The following is a 26,546-nucleotide window of genomic DNA, read 5'->3' on the forward strand; positions in this document are numbered from 1 at the left end:
AGGGAGGGAGGGGAGGACAGGACCCAAAATAGCTTGTAGGTCTGGGTTTTTTAAGGTGAACCAGAACTTGCTCAATTTGACCCCCATGCAAAAACAGACCCTGGTCTAAACACATAACAGCATTTTGGAGTCAGTTGGGCTGAAGATAAAAGAAGGACCCGATCTACTGTAGCTCTGTTTATCATCACAATCAATGATAAAAGATGAGCAATAAATACAGATAAATGCCGCTGGACAACAGGATACTGTCAAGACAAATATCAAGACAGAAGTGGTATATACAGCATGACAAGGTCTGTGGCCCTTGCAGCATCAGATTAAACCAACAGTTGTTCAGACATTACCAAGAAATCATACTGCCAATACTTCCCTCTTAGCATTATTTTACTATGTCTATCACAGATGCACATGTGTCTGTTCTTGCTGAATGAAATACATAAGTAAAGATAAGACAGAAAATATCACCTGTGATTGACATCACTTTTATATTCTTCTGTCCATTTTATCATCATTTTGAGTTCAATTTTTCTTTAAAAAAAAAATCTGCTAGATGTGTTTTGCTTGTTATCTCTTGCTGTTGAATGTAGTGTAAGTGGTGTCTTGAAACCCATGCAAGTTTGGGTGTAGGACAATCATTAATTCAGTCGTGAGTGGGGATGCACCGCTCTGTGTCGGAGCTGATACTGTCTTCATCAGGCAAATTTGGTACGGACCAGAATGCCATTATACAATTCTGTGATTTTGCTTCTGTCTGTAACATTCTGTCATTTTAGTGCCTTTGTGTTACCTTACAAGAGGATGATTAACTACGAGCAGAGAGGTACAGATCTTAACTTTTGGTATCAGTTTGGGAATCAGTATTGGCAGAGAAAAAGTCAGACAGACGCATCTCTATTAGGAGGCTACACTGTAGTTATGATGATTGTCCTGACATAAAATATTTAAAATATTCCTCAAATGGTTTCTAAGGACTTAAAGTGGGACTTTCTGTGATATACAGCTGTGGATTTATGCTGACCTGGTCACATTTTATAGTATTTATATCTGCTTTGACATCACTATAACATCCCTACAGCACTTTTATAATAGCAAATATAATAATAGTATGGTAGAGTAATCACTCATTGTAAGTGCTGTTCATTTTCGTCCTGATTGAATTATAAAACGTCCACATATGCCTCAGCAACTGCTACCAGCTGATCTTACCAGGCCTCCAGACGCCCTGAGCTCCACACTGTGCAGAGACACACGCAAACGCAACGCAGCCGCCGCCGCTGCAGCCGCTTCTGCTGCAGCCGCCGCCGCCGCCTCCTCGACCGGCATTTTCACCGGAGAGGCATGCTGAGTTGTTGAAGCAAAAATAGCATTTCCTTGCTATATCTTGCCTGCATGCATGCGCTTTCTCTGGAACGTATCCGTCCAAGCCGTATCCCTCCTCCCAGCTGGCAGCAGATCGACAAGATTCAAGGAGACCCCCCCCAACACACACACACACACACACACACACCCTCTCACACACCTCCCCTCTCCTCCCACCTCCTCGGCTGCGTCCCTCACTCCCCTGCACAAGGTCGACCAGCTTGTACCCGTTTGCAAACGTCGCGGTGTTGCCAGCCGCTTTGGTGCGTGTTTGCATGGTGCTTGGCTGTACTCCCCCCCCCCCCCCCCCCCCCCCCCCCCCGACTTCCCTCCCCACTCTAGCGCTAGGGGAGGGGAAGCGGGGAAGGGAAGGCGGGGGTGACTGACTATTCCCTAGGGGACATTTTCAACCGGACAGCCGCTACACTGGCGTTACAGCCACAAACAACGAGCATAAAGTCATTCATTGTGGGCTTGTTCCAGTCAGACATGTCAGAGGCTACCCCTCTTGCTCTCTCTGTATCATCCAGATGATACAGATGCGAAAACAGATCAGGCAATTAGGGGAAATCAAAGGTATGCACCGCGTTGAACAGGCTTGTTTTTTTTTTGTTTTGTTTTTGCATTCTCTGCCCTGTTATGATCATGTGCGGATGATAGCTATGTTTGCGATCCGGTGTATAAATGCCATGCACAGACAGGCCGTGTGTGAGGGCCCGCATTCAAACAGCGTAGGCTTCTTGTTACATAACACCATGGCCTATGTGACAACCATAGCGGGCACCATAAAACCATTCGTCCGGCAGCTCAAGTTAAGATACAAACACGCCTCTGTCAGCAATTTATTTATTTATTTATTTATCTCTATTTATACATAAATATATTATATATAGTTATTATATATTAAATATATTACCAAATGCACTTCAGTCTGCAGCAAAGCAATAGCGCGCAGGATTAGTGTGCTGACAAACATGGGTAAATAAACAGATACAAACATGTTATTGCTGCTGCACATTCCTCAGCATCAGTCAGTGGATGGAGGACTAGCGGTGAATAATACTCTAAGCCCCGTCATTTATAACCCCCGTGTGTGCATCTAATAGTAAGTAGGGTATAAACGGGGGTGTTTACGTTAAAAGTTGTGTTATTTAAAGATATGTATCTGCATCTGATGTGAATCATTATGAGCATCAGATGCGACCTGCGAGCCTCTGAATGCAGCCTGTATTAACACCCTTCAGGACTGTCAGCTGTTACATGAAACATAAACGGACTGTGATGCAGCTCATCTTTCTTTTTTTTTACCCCTCACACATATATGTTGTTATTGGTGGAAAACATTTACTGACCGTGTATCCATTGCCACCACCACCACCACCACCAGTGTGGAGCGGAGGCCTTACAGCAACTGTCGCCAGCTATGTCATTCACTCCGGCAGAAATGGTGTATTGACAGGCAAGTGGCAGAGGCGGTTCAATGCAACAGCGTTTGAGACGTTTGTGTGACAGCAGAGCATATATATTATATGTCGGCCTGCAGTGTGTTACAGCAGCAGTTACAGTGAGAAAGACGGGACTCACCGTGATCATCTTCTTTCTGTTCCCCCCCCCGACAGGACCGCAGCAGACAATCCGACTCAGTGTAGCAGTCGGTCGGAGAGACGGCCGGGGTGGAGGACCATTTGTAGCCTGGCTGTCCGAGGATGGTCCGGTTAAACTGGTCACCCTGTGGTGGATCTCCTCCTGTCGTCTTCTCGCTCCACTCCCTTGCCTCTCCTCCCCCTGACCCTCTCGGCTCCAAGCACCACTGTCAAGACGGGGAAAAGCCAAACAGCACACTTCCGATTCCTGTTTTCAAATTAAAAGAAGTTAGATGCAAATATCAGCATCATATACATTTACATCTAAAGCTAAAGGCTCTGCCCAGAATTAGTATGGTGTTCCTAATAAAGTCCTCCGTGAGTCTATATTATATCATTAGATTATAAACAGGCCTGGGCAAAGTGGGCAACTGCCCAGGGGTCCTAACTGCAAGGCTGCAGCCAGCAATTATTTTCATTTTCAACACTTCTGACAATTAGTTTTTTTGATAATCAGTCGATTTTTCAGTGTATAAAAAGTCATAAAATAGGTAAAAATGTATGTTATTATTCCCTGTTCCCGTGTTGAAAATTGTGGGTACTGATAAAAAAATGTTTCAATCTATTAGCTGTAAATGGGCAGCCAGTGACTGCGGTCATACAGAAAGATAATTTTGTTTTCAGAAAAACAGCATTAGTTAATACATTTATTTTCCTTAAACAGCTCTGGTTCACATGATGAATATTTCTGTCTTTGTCAATAAGTCACAGACAAAAATGAGACCAAACTTAGCATTCAGGTTCACTCTCCATGGACATCTCTTTTAAAAAATTAAAAAAAAAACTTTATATTTTTGATATTTTGAAAATGAACTATGCTGGTCTATTCTGTGCACATGACAACTTTTGTGTCTGTCCATCCTGAAAGAGAGATCCCTCCTCTGTTGCTCTCTGAGGTTTCTTCACGTTTTCCATTATATGGTTCCTTATCCAATTCAAGGGTCTAAGGATGAAGGTGTCATGCAGATACAAATTTCTGATATGTGACACTGGGCTATTTAATTAAAATGTGTTAAAATTGTTTTATCTCACACTATTATGTTAAATGTAATTTGTTGACATGCTTGTGGTTCTGTTACCCCCTAGCTACTTGACTTTAACACTTTTATTTTGAAATCAAATTCCACGCAGTTCGGGTGTAACGCTGTCTAACTTTGGCTGGTTTGACGCAGCTCTGCTCAGCCCAGGCGCGCCGTTGCTCACACCACTCTCCCATTCCCACTTTTAGTAACTCGGCACTCCCTCTAGAGGTGAAGCGGTGTCTGCAGTGAGCCCGGTCGGTCAAACACCACAAGCTGTGATCTCCAGCAGGACTCCCAGAGGAAAGAAATAAACAGTGATGTAGAGGAAGGTGAAGCCAACTTACAACTTTAGCTTTTTTTTTTTTTCAAATCTTTTTTAGAGTTCATCAATCTTTTAGCCATGGCTGCATTAACTCCCTGAGGAATCCAAAAAATATGCTGTTGGGCCCCCACTGACATTCACTACATGGCATTCCCCCAGGCACCCAGAAACCAAGAACCAGCCTCTCAAATGTGAATATTTATGAATTATGTTCACCTGAGCTTTGGGGAAAACATACCTTTTTCACCATTTTCTGACTTTTATAAACTCAACAATAAATTGATTATTATTAATGAATTGGTCGCAGGTTTACAGTACTTCTGTGATGGAATAATACTGCCTTGCCTGAGGTTTTCTGTGTGATAGTTACTTGACAGAAAAAACAAAAGCAGTTTGATAAAAAAAAAAAAATTAAAAACTTGAGAATTACAAATGAGCAACTAAAAACAGTTCAGATCTTAAAACTAGAAATTCACACAAAGTCCTTCTATATTATATGGATTAAACCTGGAATCTTTGCGTCTACCACCTCCTTTATTACACTGTTTTACATTGATGTGCATTAACATCTTCTTAGAATACACTGTAAAAATTACATTAATATTTATTAATTGATTGATTCAAAATAATCTTTTAATAATCAGCCTGAAAAATGTGCAGAGGGTGTTGCAGTATTTTGCAGTAAAGAGCACAGCCTCCAGGGACAAAGTAAACCACTATACTGCTCATAAAGCTTATTGCTGTGAGCTCACAATCCACTGAATTCTTGGAATTGAACCAGACTCATTACAGGGTCAGGTTTCTAAGAACTATCTACCGATTTATTGCCAGTGTGTGAACTAAATCAGACGTGATACAGCCGACTTAACAAAAGGTTACAGGTGATAAGGGCCCTGTCAAAACTGTAAGTGTAAACAAACAGAAATGAACTGGTTACAGTGGATGGGCACAACTAGCAAAAATAGATAGGCTAATAGTCTACAGGCTGTAAGCTGCAAGATAATGACTCAAACTATGTAAAGCCCACAATCATCTATTCAAGTCACTACTACAATTAGACATATTTTTTATGAAGTAATCCTGGATAAGAGTTTGATATTGTAAGATAATATCAACCCATGTTGTTGATGTGGTCTGGCTCACATTTAGTTCCTTTATTATATTACTGTACAAATACCACAGTGTGTGAAGTCTCAAGTTAAAGGCAAGGTGCAAACTGACCTGTGGCCCCAACACCCCCAGGTTCACCGCATGTCATTTGGTTTTAGGTAATTTATTAGTTGCAGATTTGTTTGAGAATTTGCAAACCACTTCTATGCAAAATAGATTGATTTTGCATTATTACAGAATTTTGTGATTCTGTCCTGTAAAAACACCCTGTGTCAAAATCTGGTTCTAATCATTTCATTATTTTAGTCTTAATTGTGCTTGTACTTGTTTCTACACAAAGTTGTTTAAAATAATATTAGCACAACCTGACATACAGGTGGTTCTAGCACAGGAGCAGTGGTTGGTTTCTGAGTCTCTGGGCATGATGCTGACATGACATATATATTTTCTTTTATCTATTTTATTGGTTTGATCATTTAATTTCATTATATTTCTGTATCTTGTGTGAATTGGTCTGGGATTGTTTCATTGTTTTCATCTGCACTGTCTGACTATCAGCTTGTTAGTCTACAGAACACTTTGAAATGCACTGTCCTGTATGAAAGGTGCTATACAAATAAAGTTTGATTGATTGATTTGGCTCACATAATAGTTTAATTGTCAATAAGTACTATAACTGGAAAACAAGTCAAGATTGATTCAAAATATGCTCTTAAGTGTATAACAGTTAAAATTTATATTTTAGTTAAAATTTTGATGTACAAGGTTGTATTTTTAAAATGTGTTTAAATACTTTATTAGATCTGTTTATGTAAAAGAAAGATTCCATGCACTGTTAGCTAGATTAAATTCAACTCAGGATTTTCAGGACAACTATAAAATGAATAATAGAGTAGTAATACTGCCTTACAAAATAATTTTGTGTCAAAACCGAACACAACATGAGTAAATGTCTGGTTCTGATTGGGCAGGGGGTGAGTGTTATTGCAGTCATTTTAGTGTAGCATGAACTACACATCTGCAATAAAGATTTGGCTTTTGGAGGAACTTAGTACAACAATTAAGGTTTATGTTTTCACAACAGTATTTGGTCTTTTGTGTCTGAATAGAAGCTGCGTCAGAGGAATAAAGCAGGACACTGTTTAAGATACTGCAGACACAACTTAAGTTACAATCAGAATTGAAATAAAAAGTGGACCTCAAGTGGAGTCCTATTGCACACAGACACATGTTAGGAACACACCATTGGCCGGCAGACAAAATATCATTCCTATGGCAGTAAGGCAAAATAAACATCTGGTAAATGGATTTGAACAATTGCCCAATCATTTTTTTTTTTTTTAAACTAATGAAAAAATGAACAGCGAGTGTACAAGCTGGTGGCAGAAAACAAAAGCAGTGACGTGACCAATAGAGAAGGAAAACTCACTGAGGGCATCTAGTGGGCAAATATGTCCTTAGTGGTTCCGGAAAATTAAGAAGGAATTATGCTTCTCCGGGTTGCACACAGGCAAAAGTGCATGGGAGTCACTCTGATAAATTGGCTGTTTATTTTATACTTGTATGTTGGCAATCAACACACAACTTTCTGTATCAAGTCTACACCCTACTCTCCTGGTTCCTGTCATTTCAGGGTAATGCCGGTTTTCCATGTTGTTTCCTATAGTCTGTCCAGCATCCTGCAGTAATTTGTCTGCGGGCCTATTGATCTGTCAGAAGCTTTGGATCAGATTCAGACAGCCTCTTCAGTGTAAAGTGTGTTACTATCATGAGTGACGACTGTGCTGTCAGTGTAACCGTCTTCTAACTATGCTGTCTTTATACTGCCCTACTGTTTCACTGGTAATAGCGTCATGAAGCTGTCAAGATACGACATACTATGTTGTGAGGCCATTATGAGAGTTTTTTTCCCCCCTTACAACAGCGGCCCTGAGAGCTTAGAACAACACTGCAACTTCAGAAAACATGTAAATGACAAAACAAGCAAACTCTGAATATTTTCATCAACTTCACAACACAAACATGTTGCAAATTTTCACATCACAACCAAATACACAAACAAGCTGCAAATAGCACAGACAACAACGGAAGTGTTTCCAGGGGACACTAAACAGTGATGAACCTGTGTTGAAGGCTGGGACGTACTTGCATGGCTGTATTATATTTCATCCACACTTGTTGTTCAGTGCTTTTAACTTCAAAAGTACAAACCATTGAACAACAAAGGCGTTTGCAGCACATTTGTATATTTGGTTGTGCTGCTGAGTATCTGCAGCAACATGTGTTGTCAAATTGATGATGTTTTCAGAATTTGCTTGTGTTTTGTCTATTTATGTGTTTTCTTAAGCTGCAATGGGTCGAGCTCTCAGGGCCACAACGGGGGCCCAACAACAATTTTTTTGCCCTGGAGCCCCCTAGGAGGTAACTCCGGCTGTGCTTACCAGAAAGTGGTACAAAAAATGTTTCAGCACACCCCGAGCTCCCCCACTGTACATTATGAATTCAGAGATCCATATAATTTGGCTGTGGTTTCAAGTGTTTGAATCCTTTAACAAACAACTGTTATACACAGACGTGTTTGTACAAAGCAACGCACTTCCTTAAAAAAAATAAATAAAAAAAAGAAAAGAAAAAGATAAAAAGAAAAACAAAGATGCAAACTGTATGCCTATATGGATTTAATTTGTGCCGGTTAAGCCAACCTTGACACCCCCGGCAGAGACACACAGTTAGTACAGACCTGTACGGTTGCTCGAGCGATGACGCTTCAATCTTAACGGTTTATTTTAGCTCCGGTATTTTTCTTGTTCGCTTTACATTTTCCCCGATGTAACACACATTTTGTTTATTGAGCTACAGCCTTCCTGTCAGCTGAATGTGGATATTAATCGGCTTCTCAGTGTATTTTCGCTCCTTCATGCCGCTTCTTCCGCTGTCTTTTACTGCATATAGATGTATTTTGTATCCCGTGTTTCCTCCAGTAACCCATGTCTGTGTGCATCCCGCCTCCCTGCGCTCTCAATAGATGGTGCAAGTCAAAATGTCCAAATCGCCCGTAGACCCTCTGTCTGCTGTGGAAACCGGCTCTCAGTCGCACTATTTTCAGGTAAATAAATTACACTTCAGTCGTTTATTCACACATCGATCACCGAGGAGAGTGTGGTGGGAAAAAATGGTCAGTTATCGTCTTTCCTACTTGTTGTTGAAATTGAGGCGTCGCGTTTTGGCAGCGAGCTACTTTTTCTTTTTTTTTTTTTTTTAATACCACCGCCTTCACTGAAACTGCAGATTGATGCTTGATCGTTGAAAAAAAAATCCAGGGAGTGCGATTTTAAAGTGATTATTATGCTTTTAATGCACAAACAGAATCAGGTTGAATCCTTCTCAGATCTTGATGCATTTGCTGTTTGAGATCAGGCCTTTTGTGCATTCTGTATTGATGTTTTATTATTTATTTCCATTTCATTTCCTGCAACACTGAATCCACACTAATGTAGGGAAACCAGCACACACTACCTCATGGGAATTGTATGCTGCTTTTTATTGGCGTTAAGGTGCATGACTGTAACTCACCTGTAGCCTGAATCTACAGGGCCTGCCAGCTCTCACCGCAACATCCAAGCTTTCTTCTTAATGTGCTGTGTTAAAGGAGGCTTGAGGGAAAACTGTCTCCTGCGTTACACTGACCAGTATTTACGCTTTTATTTTGTCAGAATTAGAATTAAAGCAAAATCAGCATAGACCAGCTAGGTTCATGCTATCTATCTATCTATCTATCTATTTATCTATCTATGTAATAGACAGATAGATGGATAGTATCCATGTGGTTGGTTTAACCAACAGCCAAGGTAAAAAAATTTGTTGTTGAGCCCTTATTGACGAACAATGGGGCACCTAGGCAGAAGATTACATATTATATTTCGATCCACATTTTCTGTATGTGAAGCAGTTTGACAAAACAAAACTGGGCACAGAAGTTTAAACTAAAACAACAGAGTTCCTCAATAAGAAAAGGAGCACAAGATGGAGGATTGAGGACCTGTCGGAATTGATCTATCTATCTATGATGTGCTTCTCTTTCATCACAGCTGCCCAGGAAGTTGCCTAAACGGAAGAGCCGCTTCAAACGCTCAGATGGCAGCACGTCTTCTGACACAACATCCAGCTTCATCAAACGGCAGGTAAAAAGCGTTTAGAACAAGTTCTTTTCATTCTTTTTCCTTATTTATGCATGCATTGTTTGCGACGTTATGTTCTGGTATTAGGTTATCTCACTGATTTGTATTGGGAGAAAAACACAGGCCATCCCGTGCTCTAAGGTCTAAATGAAGCTATAGTGTTTTGAAGTTGCGTTTTAGTCAGAGGAGGCCTCTCTGCATTATTCTGTTGGCATCAGTACAGCACCTCTAGTTTTTTACAGATATATTCTGTTGGTGGGGAGTCCAGGTTGCTCTTTTGGGCACAAAAATAAATTTGCAGTTCTGTCTTTATTATCCTGGCATCCAGACCATTTCTGCTCTGCATCTTCATTTCCACCGAGCTGTCTCCTCAGTTGCAGTTGTTGTTTAGCACAGTAGATGGCAGCAAAATGCTTGAAAGTGGAGGTGTGTTACATCAAAATCCCAACACAATTTCTAATTAATGTTTATAGGTCATGCACGTGCAGAGGACGCAGATGGATATTTGGTGTTATTTAAGATGATCTGTGCAACTGAAAAAAAAAAAAAGGAAGAAAAAAAAGCAGAAGAGATTCCCTCATGCTGCTACTGCGTGGCTGTTATGAATCATACCCTCTCATCTAGATCAGCTCATCTGGTGGTGTATAGTGTTGTTTCTGAAGATGTATTTGATTTCTTTTTTTGGTGTCAGTGTAAAACTAGAGGTGGTTTCTCAGAGTCCAGCAGAGGGGAGAACTTGATCCCTGTAGAAATCAGGTTTTGAGGAGCCGAGAAGTTTCACCAAGCTCATCCCAAACCACTAGATCCCAGAGGTTTGTGAGCCTCGATACATCAAAGAGGGAAAGTCAGGAGTCGAGAAGGATTCAGATACCCGCTCTTAAAAGAAGCCTCATGTACTAATGACAGAAACTACAAGGCTCTCTATATTCCTGCTGGCTTTCAGACCTTCTAAAGAATACAGCATGTCTCCAGTATCCAGTTTGTCCAGATTTAGGATAAATAAAGTATTTGCAGCTTTTCTTTGTCATAAATGATTGTAAACTTAAAACCTTTGGGTTGAATACAGTCGTGGAAGAAGTTCTCAGATCATTTCTTTAAGTTAAAGTACCATTACCATATAGAAATACTTGAAAGGTAAAAGTACATAAGTATTAGCAACTATACTTTAAGTTCTATAAGTAAGTACTGATAATGTAGAATGATCTATTTCAGAATAATGAATATTATATTGTTGGATTACAATTACTGATGTGCACATCACTTTAATGGTGCAGCTGGTAAATTACCTTATATACTTCTAGGCGGCTTGTTAATCAATAAAGGCTTCAGTAAAATCTTATCTTAACCTAAAATAATACATCACATATTATTTGTGTTATTTGTATGAATCTGCAAAGTAAATAGTAACTTTTAAAGTTATCAACTAAATGTAAAGGTGTAGAAAGTACAATATTTAGCTCAGAGCAGCAATACTTAAAGACGTTTCAGTGGACTTAGGAAACTGTGATGGATATCTTTCATTTTTTCTGAGTTTTTGTAGACCTAACAATGAATCTATATTGGAGAAAGTAATCAGCAGATCGATTGATAATGAAAATAATTTTTAGTTCATGTTGAGCTGTCTGAACTAATTCAACTAAATCCAACTAAAACTCTAAAGGGTAGAAGTTGAAATGAATCCTCAAAATAAAAAAGTAATGCTGAAACCATTAGTTGATTAACTGATGTTCTTCAGGAAATTCACTTTTGATAATCGATTAATCTCTTAAAGTGAGAATGTCATATTAGAAAGAAGAAATAACAATATTCCTCTTACGAATAAAAAAAGTAAACTCAAGCAAACTCCCCCATACTTAATTCACCTCACCTCACCTCACTCAGATGTTTTGCTGCTCCGTATTTGCTCATGGCTAATGTTAGCTAATGTTTTACTACTGATTAATAGAGCCTGACCGATACAGGATAACAATATATTGGCCAATATTCATTTTATAGCAGAAACACATAATAATAAACAAAGATTTTTTATAAGGATTCATTACATTAATAATTCACAGCTGCATGGGGAGTGTCGGAATCAGCTTTAACCGTCATTTTCTCGTCTCAGTGTGCACACATTTATTTATAGTGTTTTTCTGCTGGTCTTTAATATAACCAGTTTTTGCTAATGGTTTACCGACTGTAACTGCACTGATAGGCAAATCACAGATATATTTAGCACTACATCATTTAGGCAAAATGAGTATGACACTATACATTAACAGCTCGTAAGAGGTATTTCACTGACAAACCATGGCATTAGCTAGCATCACGTCTAACTGATAAACTGCAAGCATGTTTTATAGCAGCTGTAACGTGTTTTAGCCACTTAAAAAATGGCCACCAGAAAAAGCCGATATCAGTTGAAATGTACGCTATATTTTGAATATTTCCACCCCTATTACTTGGCAGTACGTCTTCTCAGCCGTTGAACTACCGCATTCGTACATACTTGGCTCTAGCACACCTACGCCGCACTGTATTATGCCCACCAATGTATTGGTCGTGCTCTATTGTGTAACCGACATTGCTACGATTGACAAATTATGTTTTAGCACTTAACATTATCCATCATCTACAAAACATCAGAAAATAGAGGAAAAACACCTCTCCCAAGTTCTCAGTGCCCAATGATACAGGATTCAGATTCAAGAAAAGTGCTATCAAACCCCAACCCTAGCGGAAAGTGATGGCCTTAAATTGCTTGAGTTATCTGAACACCAATCCAAAACATTGAATATATATATTTATTTTAATATCATAATATTTAAGCATTTTCATTCAGCATTTTTGTTCGAAAAATGACTCAAATTATTAATCAATTATCAAAATTTGCTTTTAATGGACTAACTGTTGCACCTGAAAAGAAAGTAGTTGAAACACATTAAAATTCACTTCTAAGATTTTAAGGACAATATGCATGATATTCCTTACTCGAATGAGCCATTTGTTTGACACCTGCAAAGACCATGAAAAATACCTCGGTCTCATGCATAGCACCATTAACGTGAGGGAATGTGGAGCAGTGTGAGAGGCGTTAGTGAGAAGGGAAAAAAAGGGCTGAGCAGACATCTTCTTCAGGAGGGGACATTAGTTATCCTGATCGGGGGGGCTTAATGACAATCTCCAGATTCCCTGAGAATATTGCTCGGCTTAAAATATTCATGATGCTCATTTTGACGGCCTTAGGCAATGTGATGTGTGGGTTCACTGTTCACACTAGCACCTCTAGTTTCATTTCAATCATTACCTTCTCTCTGCATGCACAACAGGCATCTCACCCCCCCTCCACTTGCCCCGCATAGGTGATATGACAAACTGTTTTATGCAGAAGGAGTAAATATTACAAACAGAGCAGATAGTTTCTCGTCTGTGATAGGGGTGGGGTGTCTATGGAGGAGCAGTGGAGTATGACTCATTTCTGCAGCAGGATACAATAAGCAGTACGCTGCCATAAGTGTGGATGTATGTGTTATATGTAGGACATGAGGCTTTGAAACAGGAGGAGTTCTTAAGAAATCTTGAGCTACATGTGTGTGTGTGTGTTTATAAAATCAGTTTCCTCCCCGTTTCTTCTCTACCTGTGCATGTTGAATTGGACTTGAATGGAAGAATGTGATGTAAATTTAGAAAGGTGGTTTGATCAAGTGACACAAAAGCTGCATTGGTGGTTTTGTGTGTGTGTGTGTGTGTGTGTGTGTGTGTGTGTGTGTGTGTGTGTGTGTGTGTGTGTGTGTGTGTGGGGGAATAAGGAGGGGTAAGAATAGAAAAGAAGGTGTTGCTGCTGTCTGCTCCAGTGCAGGTCGTCCCTGGTTAGGGGATGGGACACAGTACAGTTTGTCTGCATTTTACAGCATGTAGTATATAGAGAGGGAGGGACTGGCAGCAGCAGCATCACCACATTAACTGAGTAAGTACAAATGACTCCCAACACAGTCTGCTTCTCCTTATCCCTGTCTGAAACTCCTCTGCTCCTGTCTTGCTTTGTTCCATCTTATCATTGGTGCTCCTTTGTCTTATCCTGTCTTCCTCCCTCACCTCGCCTCCCTCTCCAACAGCGCTTTTTTTTCCCTCTCTCATTCCTTCACCTGTTTTACTTTTTGATTGGCGTCATCCTTTGTGCACTCTTCACACTTTCCAGACGAGTCTTGTGATTGATCAATTTGACACACAGTATGCCCAGTCTTGACTTTGATATTGTAGTTACCCCACCGTTAGTGAGTGATTTATTGCATTGTGTATGAGAGAGCTCCGTGCATGTGCAACTTGCTGACACTGAATTATGACTGCACAGTTAATCGAACACTTTTTGAAATTGGATATGTGGCAACTGGATTTCCAAATCGCTGGAGCTTGCAGTTTTTTTGTTTTTTTTCCTCTGAGGGAAAGGTTTTTCAGCCTCCTGAATAATATATTCTGCTGTTGTGCAGAATCTCTTTCCTGCATATAAACCCAGAGAAATTAGATTTTACCATCGGCATGCACCCACTGCATTTTACTTTGCACAATTTCAAAGAAACAGTGTGTTTTAGATTTTTGATCCATTTATGTACAGATCATGTCATTTTACTACCAACCACTTAAGGCATACAGTAGATTTTTGACTCCTTCCCTGCTGTCCTGGTACCCGTTGTTTTCAGTCACTAGTGGCAATGTTGGTTTGTTGGTTGGTCCACAGCTTTGGTCCAGACCAAAATGTCTCAACTATTGGATGGATTGCCATGAAATTTGGTACAGACTTTCATGGTCTCTACAGAATGAATTGCATTAACTTTGGTGATTCTTTAAGTATCTATTTAGCACCATCGGCAGGTCATTCTTTCAATTTGTCCACTACTTTATGAGCAAATAGAAGTAACTAATAGAACTGAAGAACTAATGATATGATGATTCCAATCAGCCACAGCAAAGTGAACTCGGATGATGAACATTATAAACATTAAACCTGCATGTTAGCATCCACATGCATAGATTTAACCCAAAGCACTGCTGTGGCTAAAGGGGCCACAGAAGTGCTTTTCAGATGGTTCAACATCTTCAGAAATCCCCTCTTGAAACCAACAATCTAGCTTTCAAGCCGTCTTCGCACAGTGATTGAACAGTGGTGTGGAAGTGAGAAAGTAAACAGGACCTGACCTTCTCTCTCAAACTCTGTTTTCATGTTTTACACAACTCTTACACAACACTTTTCATGTATATAAACAAGGGACGTACTATGAATGTCTTCCGGGAGAGACTGAATGAAAATGTGCACCAGTATCTCCATATTTAAATGATTACTCCATCTCTCTCTGACATCTAACTTTTTACCCCAACTATACAATGTTACATTACAGCCATTCAGAACAGCTATGAACACTTTTGCATTTCAACATGGTTGAATGATACATTATATGAATTTTACATATAACTATTTCAATACCTGAACTTGTGTATTGGCTGATATCAAATACTGATCCAATACCACTGGTGGGACTCTCCGGAGTACTCCAGAGTAACATTTTGCTAACGTTACACAATCAACCACAATTCAAATCTTCTTCGCCGCTGTATAACAATAGCTTATACAGGAAGTTGCGCTGTGTAGCCACTGGCAACTACTCTTTCAGAGCGGCGATGAAAAATTGATTTCCAGGAAAATGGTCGGTGCAAAAACTTGCATACCCGCCAATATCCAATACCATATTTTAGGTAGTATCAAAGGCATTTCCGATACTAGTAACGGTATTGAAACAACTCTAATGAATTTGTTTTTTCTGAGTATAACCCTCCTGTATTAAAAGGATCACAGTCAAAAATGAAAGCTTGATTTATATCACAGTTTACAAATATTATTGATATAACCTAACAACTACTACAACTATAATCAATATTTTATTACTAATGGATCAATTAACTGAAGTGAAAAGAGTTGCTTGTACTCTACTGAGCCCACATAGATCACTGGATTCTGTAGTTCGCCCGCAGCACTATGGAGCAATTTAACCTCTTTCAACTCATTGTTTTGGATTTCTTGCCTGCAACGTTACTGTTCTGATTTACTCTCACCACTCTCATTGTGTTGTTTCCAGAAGTAGCTGGCAGCTGTCATCAGTGACAAAGCTCTGTTAAACAGACTGTAGGCTATCTGCCCACCACCAAACAGCAAACACACAGCACACAGTTAGTGACTATCTGGTGAACATGGTGGTTCATAGTAGAGTGAATATCAGATCTCTTGACTTGGATTTGTCAAGTGGACACAAACACGACCCTAAATGAATGTTTAAATGAGTCACTCATATCAGCTTAAGGTGACATGTTAACGTTGTGTTCACACTTTGTTGCGTTGTCCCCAAGCAACCAAAAAAAAAACTTTTCTTTTTTTTCATTTTTTTTTAAAAAATCAATCAATTAATGCCGGTTTAATAACATCAAGAAACATTAATGACAGTTTTATTTGTTGTCTAGTGTTGTTATTCTGTGTGATAAAAGACCTGCAATTGATTTGAGAGAAAGACTGAAAGATTCCAATCCTGAATTTTGATTTTTGGTCTTGAGGTTTTGCTGACATTTTGATCAATGATTGTTGCTTTAGAGTTGCTCTTTGATATACTTTACTATGGCTGACCAGTTAAGTAACCTGCAATTTAAGAACAGATGGCCAATGGCGAAGACATCTCTACATGTCTTGCCAAAAGAAAATTAGAACACATTTGAATGTAAATTATTAAAACACTGAACAACGTAGCAGTAAAATCATGATAAAATTAGTGTAGAAATCCCCTGCTGTTCTTTCCCTAGACTGTAGGATGACTTGGCCCTCCTGAGGACTCGACTAGCTGGATGACACACTTCCCCGTCAGCCCCTCCCTGTGGAGTTGAGGCCATCAGTGTTGCAGTGTGTAAAGAATAATCACAGAAGCAGAATAGGAAGGAACAGAGTTAAATTTAGCCCCCAGACGGGGACATTAGCAGTAAAAAAAAGAAACAAGACATTCTCAAACCAGACAATAAAGATGTGCTGAGATTGTTACACTCTGCACTGCAGAACCAGCAAATATGCTATTTTCTGGTGGTAACACTGTTTTTTGTTTGTTTGTTTTTTTTAAGGATCTGACAGGTAGCCAGGACAGAGTGTGTGCAGCAGAGGTCCACAGCTTCATGTCCAAACATTAATAATGAATGGCAATCACAGCCCAGGCAGCTCTCTGTGTTCTAACATCATTAAACAGCACTCTGACATAACGCCTTTCCCCTGCGCCCACCACCATATTTATTCCACTTTTATGTCTGTGTGTGTTTGAGCATGTTCCCAGTGAAGACAGAGCAGTGAGAAAATTCAGATTCATGTCTTTATCAGGCTCTAGCGCCGTCCTCCTAATCAGCCAGGTATGCAACTCTCTCTGCTGTCTTTGTGTCTCTGTCTCTCGTGGTCTGTGGTCATGGTCCTATTCATCCACCCCTCCCTGCTGTTTCCCCTCTTTTCTTCTATCTACGATGAGGATAGATATCTGGGTCTCGCTCCACTCCTTCGTAGCATTTTATTATGTTCTAATCTCATCTTCCCCTTGAGATAGCCTCGCTTTATCTCGTCATATAAATCGTTTATACCTCTGTCGTCTCTCCAACCATCCATCAGTCACTCTCCAGCCTCGTAAACATCCTTCTCTTTTCAGGATATCTTGTCAACGATATTCACCCCCATTCTCTCTCTCTATCTTTCCTGTTCTTCCTCACCCTCCTTTTCTCCCTCCGTGCTCTGGCACTGGTGCAGTGTTGCCTTGCAGAGCTGCTAAAAATCAGATCTAGTTATCTAACATAGACACACACACAAAAAAAGAAACAAGGAGAGCTGTTCGCTTGCTGCTTCTCTGGGGCTTGAAGGGGTACTGTAGATAAAGATTTATTTTGGATTATACGTATGCATTCTGAAGTGCAGAGAAAGCATAACTGGTGGTTGTTTTTTCATATCTGGGCACTTTTTTTGTATTTTGAGCCTGAATTTCCTTTTGTTGTGCTGCTGCTAATTGGTCCTCCAGAGGATCCGTTTGTATATGTTGGCAAGATGGATGACCAGGACTAAGTCACTGCACTCTGGAGGAGAGGGGAACCAAAGTGAAAACTGTATTATGTGCCGTTTTCTAGTATCTTAACATCTTGGCTTTATTTGCAAGACCATGCTTGATTGTCTCAGTATATCAATGTAATTATGAATGCTGCAGTTACCTGTGAGAGATTTATCTGAGCGTTTCCTTGTCTGTTTCATTTGTCACTATTCTATTTATTTCATGTTTGTGTCCTGTCTCGCCTTTCTCTCTTGCCTGACTTTTGGCTGCAGCAGTTCTTTTTACTGACAGATTCAGTACCAAGTTCCTAAGGCAAAGCCAAATAGATACCAAATACAGGAGCACACACACACACACACACACACACACACACACACACACACACACACACACACACACACACACACACACACACACTACCCAAACTACATCTAGAACACGGCTTCACTTTGTTCTTCATTTCATGTTTTTCTGTGTGGAAATCAGCATCATGGTTTGTGTTTGAATCACCATAACAGAGTATGATAGGGCTGCAAATGCATCAGTTATTTTCATTATTGACTAAACTCAAATTTCTCGATTAACTGATTATTTGCTTTGGCTATAAAGATGTCCATGAATAATTTTCAAGGGTCTATGGTGTCATTTTCAAATGTCTTGTTTTTTTCCCGCCAACAGTTCAAAACCCAAAGATATTCAGTTTACTCATAAGAAAAAAAAAAACTTCACATCCGAGAAGCTGGAACCAGTGAATTATTGGTATTTTGCTTTAGAAAAGATTTAAATGAATATCAAAGTTGCTGGTTAATTTTCAGTCCATTTACTAATTGATTAATCGACTAAATCATTTCAGCTTTACAGTATATATAACACAGACATTTAAGAAAATAATCACAGAAGTCGTCTGACAGGTTGTGAATAAAAGCCGCAGCAGCAACACCTATCAAGTAATTTTCACCGTTTTACTTTGTGTAATATACCTTTGTCTTCGTTTGCTTTATCTGTCGCTCTCAGCATAATGTGCTAGCCATCCCTGGGATGTGTCCTTAAACCGCTTACAATGAAAAATGATGGTCCGCATATATTTTGCTAATGAGGAGATGTCCTTGGAGAATAAACAGGGGAAGAAAGGATGTATATGTGCTGCACTGTGGGGGATGATGGAATGGATTGGGGCCAAGCAGGAGAGAAGAGGAAGCAGTTGCCTCCTTTGTGCTATATTTGGTCTACCAGAAGATGGCTGGTGTGGGAGAGCAGCGCATTGTGTTGTAGATACACACAGGCTCACACATGAATGTGTTCATGAATGCAGACACGTATTCGAATGCACACCTGCACATAACCAGACTGCACAGGCGAAAACAGATGAAAGCAGAAGTATAAAGGGAAACAGCAGATCTATATATCTAACCTCAGAGTAATGTCAAGCAAGTAATGAAGTTATCAATTCATATATCACAAATAATAATCCAACTACATCCACCTTCGGTTCTCTCCTGACAGGGGTCGGCTGATTCATATACCAGTAGACCGTCGGATTCAGACCTGTCAGCAGAGGAGGACCGCGAGGCGTATCGGCGTGAAGCCGAGCGCCAGGCACAGCTGCAGCTCGACAGAGCTAAGGTAGGTCATACACTGATTCACGCTGTTACATACTGTAGTGTTTCAACAGTTGCATAAGTTAAAATTAGTGAAGGTTAAGTCTGGAGCCGCTTGTGTTCATCTCTTGCTCCAGGGGAACTTTCATATACTATACAGTGATGGAAAATAGCCAAGAACATTTACTCAAGCACTGTACTTAAGTACAGTTTTGAGGTACATGTACTTTACGCGAGTACTTCCATTTTCTGCTACTTCATACTTCTACTCCAGTATGATACATTAACTACATTTATATGACAGCTGCAGTTACTTTGCAGATTTAGATTAATAATACTAATTATAATCAATAAATAAATTATGATATTTGTCATAGGTTAAAATAAATCTTTATTAATCCCTGAGGGGAAATTCACAGACTACCCAGCAGTATATAAAGTGATTAAAATTAACAACACATTTACCAGGTGTGTTAAGTGTTGTACACATCAATACATCAATAATCATAATCCCGCATTTTGAAACAGCGCATTCTGAATAATTTTTAATACTATAAATATATTTACATGTTAATATTTTTAATTTAGTACATTTTTGAATGCGCGACTTTTACTTATAACTGAGAATTTCTACACTGTGGTATTGCTATTTTTACTTAAGTAAAAGATCCAAGTACCTCTTCCAACACTAGAAATGTGTCTTACCTTCCTACAAGCACATAATCACTGCCTGAAGAATTACAAACCAAAGGCATCATTTAGTCAAACAAAAGAGGTAAATCCACAGAATATCTACAGCCAAAATCCTGAATGACACACTGTCCGTACACCCCTGATTATAAGAAAAACTCCCCAAAACTGGCCTTTAGAGTGAATAAAAAACTAAAGACTTATAAGGAGGAACAACTGAGCTACTTATGGACAATCAATATGACAAAATTATAAGTTGCAAACATTAATGAAGAATACGAATATAAATCTCAAGTTGTGGCTGTAAGGTATAGTCCCATATCTAGACCAACAGTCAAGTCCAAGTCTATACTTTGTATTTTAAGCCCTAAACAAGCCATAATGAAAATAGAAACAGCAGCAATGACAGGCTAACTTGACAAATAGCCGACGTTGGACATTGCTGATTAACTAATGACTCCAGTCAAGACTCTGGTGTCTTTAAGTTTATACTGTAGTTTCCATCATTGACCAGTGGTTTTCTTGTGATTACTTTCTGACGCCACAGTCCAAACCTGTAGCGTTTGCAGTAAAGACGAATGTGAGTTACTGTGGAGCTCTAGATGAGGACTGTCCTGTCCAAGGAGCTGCAGTCAATTTTGATGCCAAAGACTTCCTGCACATCAAAGAAGTGAGTGAATATCTCCCACCTCCCTACCCCCTCACTTCCCTTAGATTAAAACAAAGAATATATATGTGACATAGTACTGTTGTTGCACTGAACTTAACAGAAGTACAATAATGACTGGTGGATCGGCCGGCTAGTAAAGGAGGGAGCAGACATCACCTTCATCCCCAGCCCTCTACGACTGGAGGCCATGAGACTCAAACAGGAGCAGAAACAGAGGTCAGTTAATACATTTACTCATAAGCTTCTCCGGGGATCTGTTTCCACAATATAACTGAGAAATTTTTGTTTTGCTGTTGCAGGAAAACAGGGGGTAATTCCTCCAGTTTAGGTGACATGGTGACTGGGAGCTGGAGGACCACACCGCCATCTGCAGGTGAATGTAAGTATTACAAACCTGCCTCTCGTGCAGGAACAGAAACCTACTTCTGCTGTCATCTGTCTTTTTCCCTTTATTGATTGTTATTTTCTTGTTTTCACAAGCCAAACAGAAGCAAAAACAGGTAGGTTTTGGCACCTTATGAGGACACAGCATTTGCCCATAAAACAGATTTTGATTTTAAGGGACATAATCAGGATATCTGCATGAGAAGTCTTGTCACTGAATTCAGTTCCCTCACAAAAGCGACTTTGAAAATATTAAGTAGTCCTAAATGCAATTTTTCTTGCTTGCTGTAGACAGTAGTGTAAGTTATAACTTTTATGAGGAGACATGAAACATTTTTGAAACGTGCATATAGGAGGCTGATGAATTGTTTAGTTATTATTTATTATTATTAAAACAGGGCAGTTTTAGCAAAAACTTAAATTAACTTAAATTATTTTTCAATTGGTAAGTCCCAATTGGTAATAAATAATGAAATCACAAAAACCAAACCCAAACCGCATTATTTTTTCCCCCTGTTCTCTCTGTTCTTCATCCCTCTCCCATCGTCCTCCCCTGTTTCTGGCAGGAACATGTCCCGCCCTACGACGTGGTGCCCTCTATGAGGCCGGTGGTCCTCGTGGGACCATCGCTGAAGGGCTATGAGGTCAGCCTCTCCCCATTTCACCTCCAGAACAGAGAACGACTGCCTAACACTGCACCCTTCTCTCAAAAACTGTCCCTGCATTGCTGCGTCCGTTTGGAGATGCCCCTCTTAATTTATCTTTGGAATGAGAAGCAATTTTATTGGCCAACTATGTTTCAAGTTATAGAAAACTTGATTTATTATAGCGTTTCCGCCATATCTGTCTGCAGGAATAGATATGATGTACATTGCAAAACATTTTAAGTTACAAAAAACATCAAATAACAACTTCAGCTCACCAGTGGTTTTTATGATTTTTCAAGATGCCAGGACAGTATGGGCATTTCATTTAGATGCAAATAAAAATCAACGAAACACCAGGCTCCACCAACAAAGCCTGGTGTTGTAGGTTGCTATGCCAGTACAGAAACATGACTGAGAACGCGTTGCACTTTTCACTATTTTTGCTTGAAAAATAACCTAAGTGCTGAACTGATTTTTAATAATAGCTGAAGATTATTTTTCTGATAATTGACTAATCAAATCAACTAATCCTTTCAGCTCTACATGGCAGTGTAAAAGTAACAGAGGTTTCTCACAGCCACAAACAGTAAATTAGACCACTATGAGCCCCCAACCTCCAGAAACACTACAGAGCAGCTCCACCAAGTTCAAACCAACAAGAAAACAAAACAAACATTTATTTGTGCTGAACACTGACGGTCTCGAGAACCCAAATATCAGTACACAGGTTCTGAAACTACTTCAAAACAGGATCTGCCTTGCACTTAGAGAGACATGCAATACACTGTTGGGCATTACATATGTGCTCAAACAGGTGCACAGTGGTGGACGAAATAATCACAGCCTTTACTTAATTAAAACGCACCATTACCATGGGGTAAAAATACTCCATTACAAGTAAAAGTCTGGCATTTAATGTAAGTAAAAGTAAGCAGCATTTGACTGTTGTTGGTTTAAGTGCAGATACTGTAACTGTACTATGTAGGGCTGTAAGTAATCATTTTTTTCATCATGGATTAATCTCCTGACAATATTCTCAACTGAATAAATGATTGTTTGGTTTGTAAATGTACATTACATAGTGAGAAATGCCCAAAGAGACACCTTCACAATGCTTTGTTTTGTCCAAACCTTAAGTTAATTAAAACTTATTCAAAATAAATGAAAATTATTAAAATAAATTAAATATAAATGCACCAAACCACATTTGAGAAGCTAGAACCATACAATCTTCTGCACTTTTTCATGAAAAAGAACTTGTATATACTTGTATATACTGCTGGGTAGCTTAATCTATAACTAAGCCTCATATTTCACAACCCTTTATGTTTTGTATGCATATAATATATTACTTGTAACTACAGATAAATAATCAAATAATTGCAGTGGTATAAAAAGTAGGAATATTTCCCTTTGAACTGTAGTGGAGTAGCATGAAAAAAACAACGCACAAATTCATTCATTTTTCATTCTACCACTGCAGATGTAACAGCAAAACACCTAAAATATATGTATCACTGCCATTTCACAATTAATGAGAAAAAAAAACTCACCCATTGATGAACTCCAACTTATTTTGCTTCCACTTCTGCTTGAAATTCGCGCTGCCCACAAACGTCCACTCTGTCACCTGAGAAATGGAAGATGCTCCAATGTCCATGTGATGTTCCTGTACTGTCCAACACGTCACAGCAGAGGAGCAGTCTCCTCCTGATGACTGTTGCTCACACATCAGAGGAGGAGCAGGTGGAGCAGTGATTCCAGATTAGACCTGTCTGTCTGCGTTTCCCCGCAACATTGATAAACGAAGCCCCAACTGCAACCCATTGGCTGAATGTAAAGATGGCCGTAGTTTTTGGGACATGCTACACCGTAGCCATCTAGGCAGCGCCCGACTCCGCCTAACAGGTAAACCAGACAATCCAAAAATTGAGAAAGAAGTGGAGCGTGTGTGGAGCCGAGACTTCGGTGCATGCAGGGGTTCAAACAAATGTGGGAAGCACATGCTCCTGTTAGCATCGGTAGTAGAGCTGGGCGTCTTGTTGGAAGGCTAACTCAAGGCTAATTCATTTACCCGCTAATTAGCTAAGCTAGCAAGCCAGATATGGTGAGTGCAGATACCGACACCTGCTAATTAGTGCTAACGTGTAAATAAAAGACTAGAATTTTACTCATCTCAAAAAACCGGAGTACAGACTTCCGCGCGTTCTCTTAGTCAATCAACTGCACAGCAAGTTATATTATTTGTCCAGTATTTTCATGTGAAATACTCCAAAATGCACCAACACCACAATGACGTGCGAGCGGGCGCGTGAGTGAAGTAGCTAGAGTGAAGTTTAACGGCTAGAGGTCAAGCAGCCTAGCTAACTGTAATGGCACGCACCTGTCATGGCCACGCCCTCAATCATGCATAACTTTGCGTCTTAATACAATTAAAGGTGAGTTCAACCACCATAAAGTTGTTGTGAAGGGGGACAGTAGCTATAGGGATCCAAAACTTTTTTGTACCAGACTTTAAACATGTTTATTTCTGATGTAAAACTAGGTATTTTATGGAGATGGACTCCCCTCACTTGACCTGTAATCCCGAGTTGGAGATACGGGGAATTTCTAACAATCACAATATCTCCCACTTATAGAAAGGGACTACAGACATGTCAAGAAATTTCTTGAAGTGACCTGCTTCAAATACTTAACAATAAAAGAACTGGACATAGGCTGTTAGCTGGTGGAACAACAGTTCAGCACTAGTTACTTCTTAGATCAAATTAGAACAAACTAATCAACAAATAAATTTTGATGTATTCTTACAGTTTAAGATAAGACTTTATTGATCCCTTCATTGATTTACAAACCACCCACCAGTATATAAGGTAATTAATATGAGCCCACCACCATTTCAAACTGCATTAAAGTGATGTGCACATCAGTAATTATTATCCAATAATTTCCATTATTCTGAAATTGTCTTTTCTGCATAATGAGTCATTTGAAAATCATTACTTTGAAAATCATTTTAAATACATTAAAAGTTTGTAAGATTTTACCTTTGAAATAATTATAATCATTAAATACATTGGTAACAATTAAATTAATGGTTTCCAACTATTTTGACGTGTGGCAAGTTAGCTACGAGTGTCTATCTGGAGCCCAGTGTCACAGAAATAGGCAGTACCAAGCAGTATCTATAAGCAATTCTATTTTATTCTATTTCCCCTCTGAAAGTCTCAGCATGTTTTATTTAAATAACTGTAATTAACCAAAATTCACACAATTAAAGATCTCTCTTCTCCCATGAACCATCTTTGGAAAGGTTGACCCATTGGTTGTAAATATTTATTCATCAGTCATCTCACCTGCTGATCACCTGTTCACCTGCTCACCTCTGACTAAAAATCTCAAGGTTGCACCTGCTTAACATTTGACATAACTGGAAGTAAACCAACTAACTCTCTGACATTAAACCAAAGTATAAAATGATTTCTTTAATTTTATATTGTATATTTGAATATTGTTTTGAAGGTATGTGCTGTGTCTTTTTATAACAATCGGTTTCTTATCCTCCCACTAGGTGACGGATATGATGCAGAAAGCTCTTTTTGACTTCCTGAAACACAGATTTGAGGGACGGTTAGTAAAAAAAGAGAGATCAATAAATTCAGGCTTTTAATTAGTCTGATCAAAAATGTTCCCCTGAATAATTTTCTCTGTGTTTTTTGTGACTGTTTGCAGAATCTCAATCACCCGTGTAACTGCCGACCTGTCTTTAGCCAAGAGATCTGTCCTCAACAAAAGACCCATAATGGAGAGATCCAATACTCGCTCCAGTCTAGGTAATGTCAGTAGGCTTGGGCAGTATCTATGCTTGACATCTTAATATCTTCTAACATTTAACAGGGGCATACAGTACCGTTAGATAAGTTCCCTGTTGTAGCTAGTTGTAATTAGTTTTCCATTATCTTTTCCATCACTAAAGGCTTGCTTGAAACTTAAATGTCTCTCATAACTTTATTGCAGAATGTTGTTCCCATGTATTAAATACCAGTCACACAAAATAAAAATAGGTTGACAGAATAGACACGCTGTTCAGTTAAAGGTCATCTTAATATAAGTAGAAGGCCTGTTGCCTGATTGGTTAGCCCTGTTCTTCCTTCTTCAGCTTTGGCTGAAAAAGATAGAAAAATAGGCCTATACAAATAAAATAAATGCTGAATAATTATTTATTCTAATTAAATCCTATTTTAATCTTTAGTCTGCAAGTATAAACCAGCCAAAAAGTAATGGATCATCCGTTGGTTTAGCACATAAAGGTTTAGTGGACTTAATCATCCAGGTTTTTTGGAAAGACGACAAGTATTAAGTTCAGTAATAAGTATCAAGTTTGCAGTAATTTAGCATTGTGGGGTGACTGTGCTCTCCGCTGTGCTAAAGTACTTACGGTCCACCCTAGACAACAATGGTCTGATGTGTTACCTGCTTTTGCCACAACTGTCCTGTAGCAAATAATCCAATCAGCTTCATCTGTGTTGGCCTGTATCATCAGATCTGAACTCAAAATGTTCCCAGACAAGGAGTTGGGAACCAACCAAGCCAGCTGTAATGATTCATGGCTGGTGGGCCGTGTTGAACACTACAATACATCAGGTTAATATAGTGTCTCTATTTGAGTTTAATAGAAAAAAAAAAGTTGTCTATGTTTTTGACAGTTTTGACAGTCATACCTTTGGGATTTCTAAATACCATACACTGCCCAAGTCTAAATCTCAACATGAAAACTCAACAGGTCTTTGTTCTTGAAAAGCAATGAGCCTGAATTTACGTAATGTGTCGTCTCTG

The 26,546-nt window shown here is 39.3% G+C and overlaps 2 protein-coding genes and 1 long non-coding RNA gene across 5 annotated transcripts in view; 2 read left to right on the forward strand and 1 right to left on the reverse strand.

Annotated features, from left to right (window-relative positions):
* LOC111671536 (adenylate cyclase type 6) overlaps nt 1–3,065 on the reverse strand; it is a 41,324-nt gene extending 38,259 nt beyond the window's left edge. For 2 of the 3 annotated variants that reach the window (XM_087179958.1, XM_023428652.2), the window contains exon 1: nt 2,944–3,065. The gene's annotated coding sequence lies outside the window, so the exon portion shown is untranslated. Of the gene's footprint in view, nt 1–1,206; nt 1,425–2,943 lie in introns of those variants that run through there. The other variant, XM_087179957.1, reaches the window with a different exon arrangement.
* LOC147817834 (uncharacterized) lies at nt 1,716–4,643 on the forward strand. Its single transcript, XR_015438630.1, has 3 exons — nt 1,716–1,935; nt 2,747–2,818; nt 2,979–4,643. It is a non-coding gene; the product is annotated as an uncharacterized LOC147817834 (long non-coding RNA).
* Nucleotides 4,644–8,202: 3,559 nt separating this feature from the next.
* LOC111671542 (voltage-dependent L-type calcium channel subunit beta-3-like) overlaps nt 8,203–26,546 on the forward strand; it is a 24,178-nt gene continuing 5,834 nt past the window's right edge. The window contains exons 1-10 of the mRNA XM_023428662.2: nt 8,203–8,562; nt 9,545–9,637; nt 19,225–19,344; nt 20,557–20,679; nt 20,780–20,895; nt 20,979–21,058; nt 21,160–21,179; nt 21,630–21,707; nt 25,282–25,340; nt 25,443–25,548. Of these exons, the coding sequence (XP_023284430.1) occupies nt 8,482–8,562; nt 9,545–9,637; nt 19,225–19,344; nt 20,557–20,679; nt 20,780–20,895; nt 20,979–21,058; nt 21,160–21,179; nt 21,630–21,707; nt 25,282–25,340; nt 25,443–25,548 (876 nt within the window). The 5' untranslated portion in view covers nt 8,203–8,481. The remainder of the gene's footprint in view (nt 8,563–9,544; nt 9,638–19,224; nt 19,345–20,556; nt 20,680–20,779; nt 20,896–20,978; nt 21,059–21,159; nt 21,180–21,629; nt 21,708–25,281; nt 25,341–25,442; nt 25,549–26,546) is intronic.

Source organism: Seriola lalandi, unplaced genomic scaffold (genome assembly GCF_002814215.2).
Source record: "Seriola lalandi dorsalis isolate HSWRI2012SDOR001 ecotype SW California unplaced genomic scaffold, Sedor1 jcf7180002054884, whole genome shotgun sequence".
Classification (NCBI taxonomy): domain Eukaryota; kingdom Metazoa; phylum Chordata; class Actinopteri; order Carangiformes; family Carangidae; genus Seriola; species Seriola lalandi.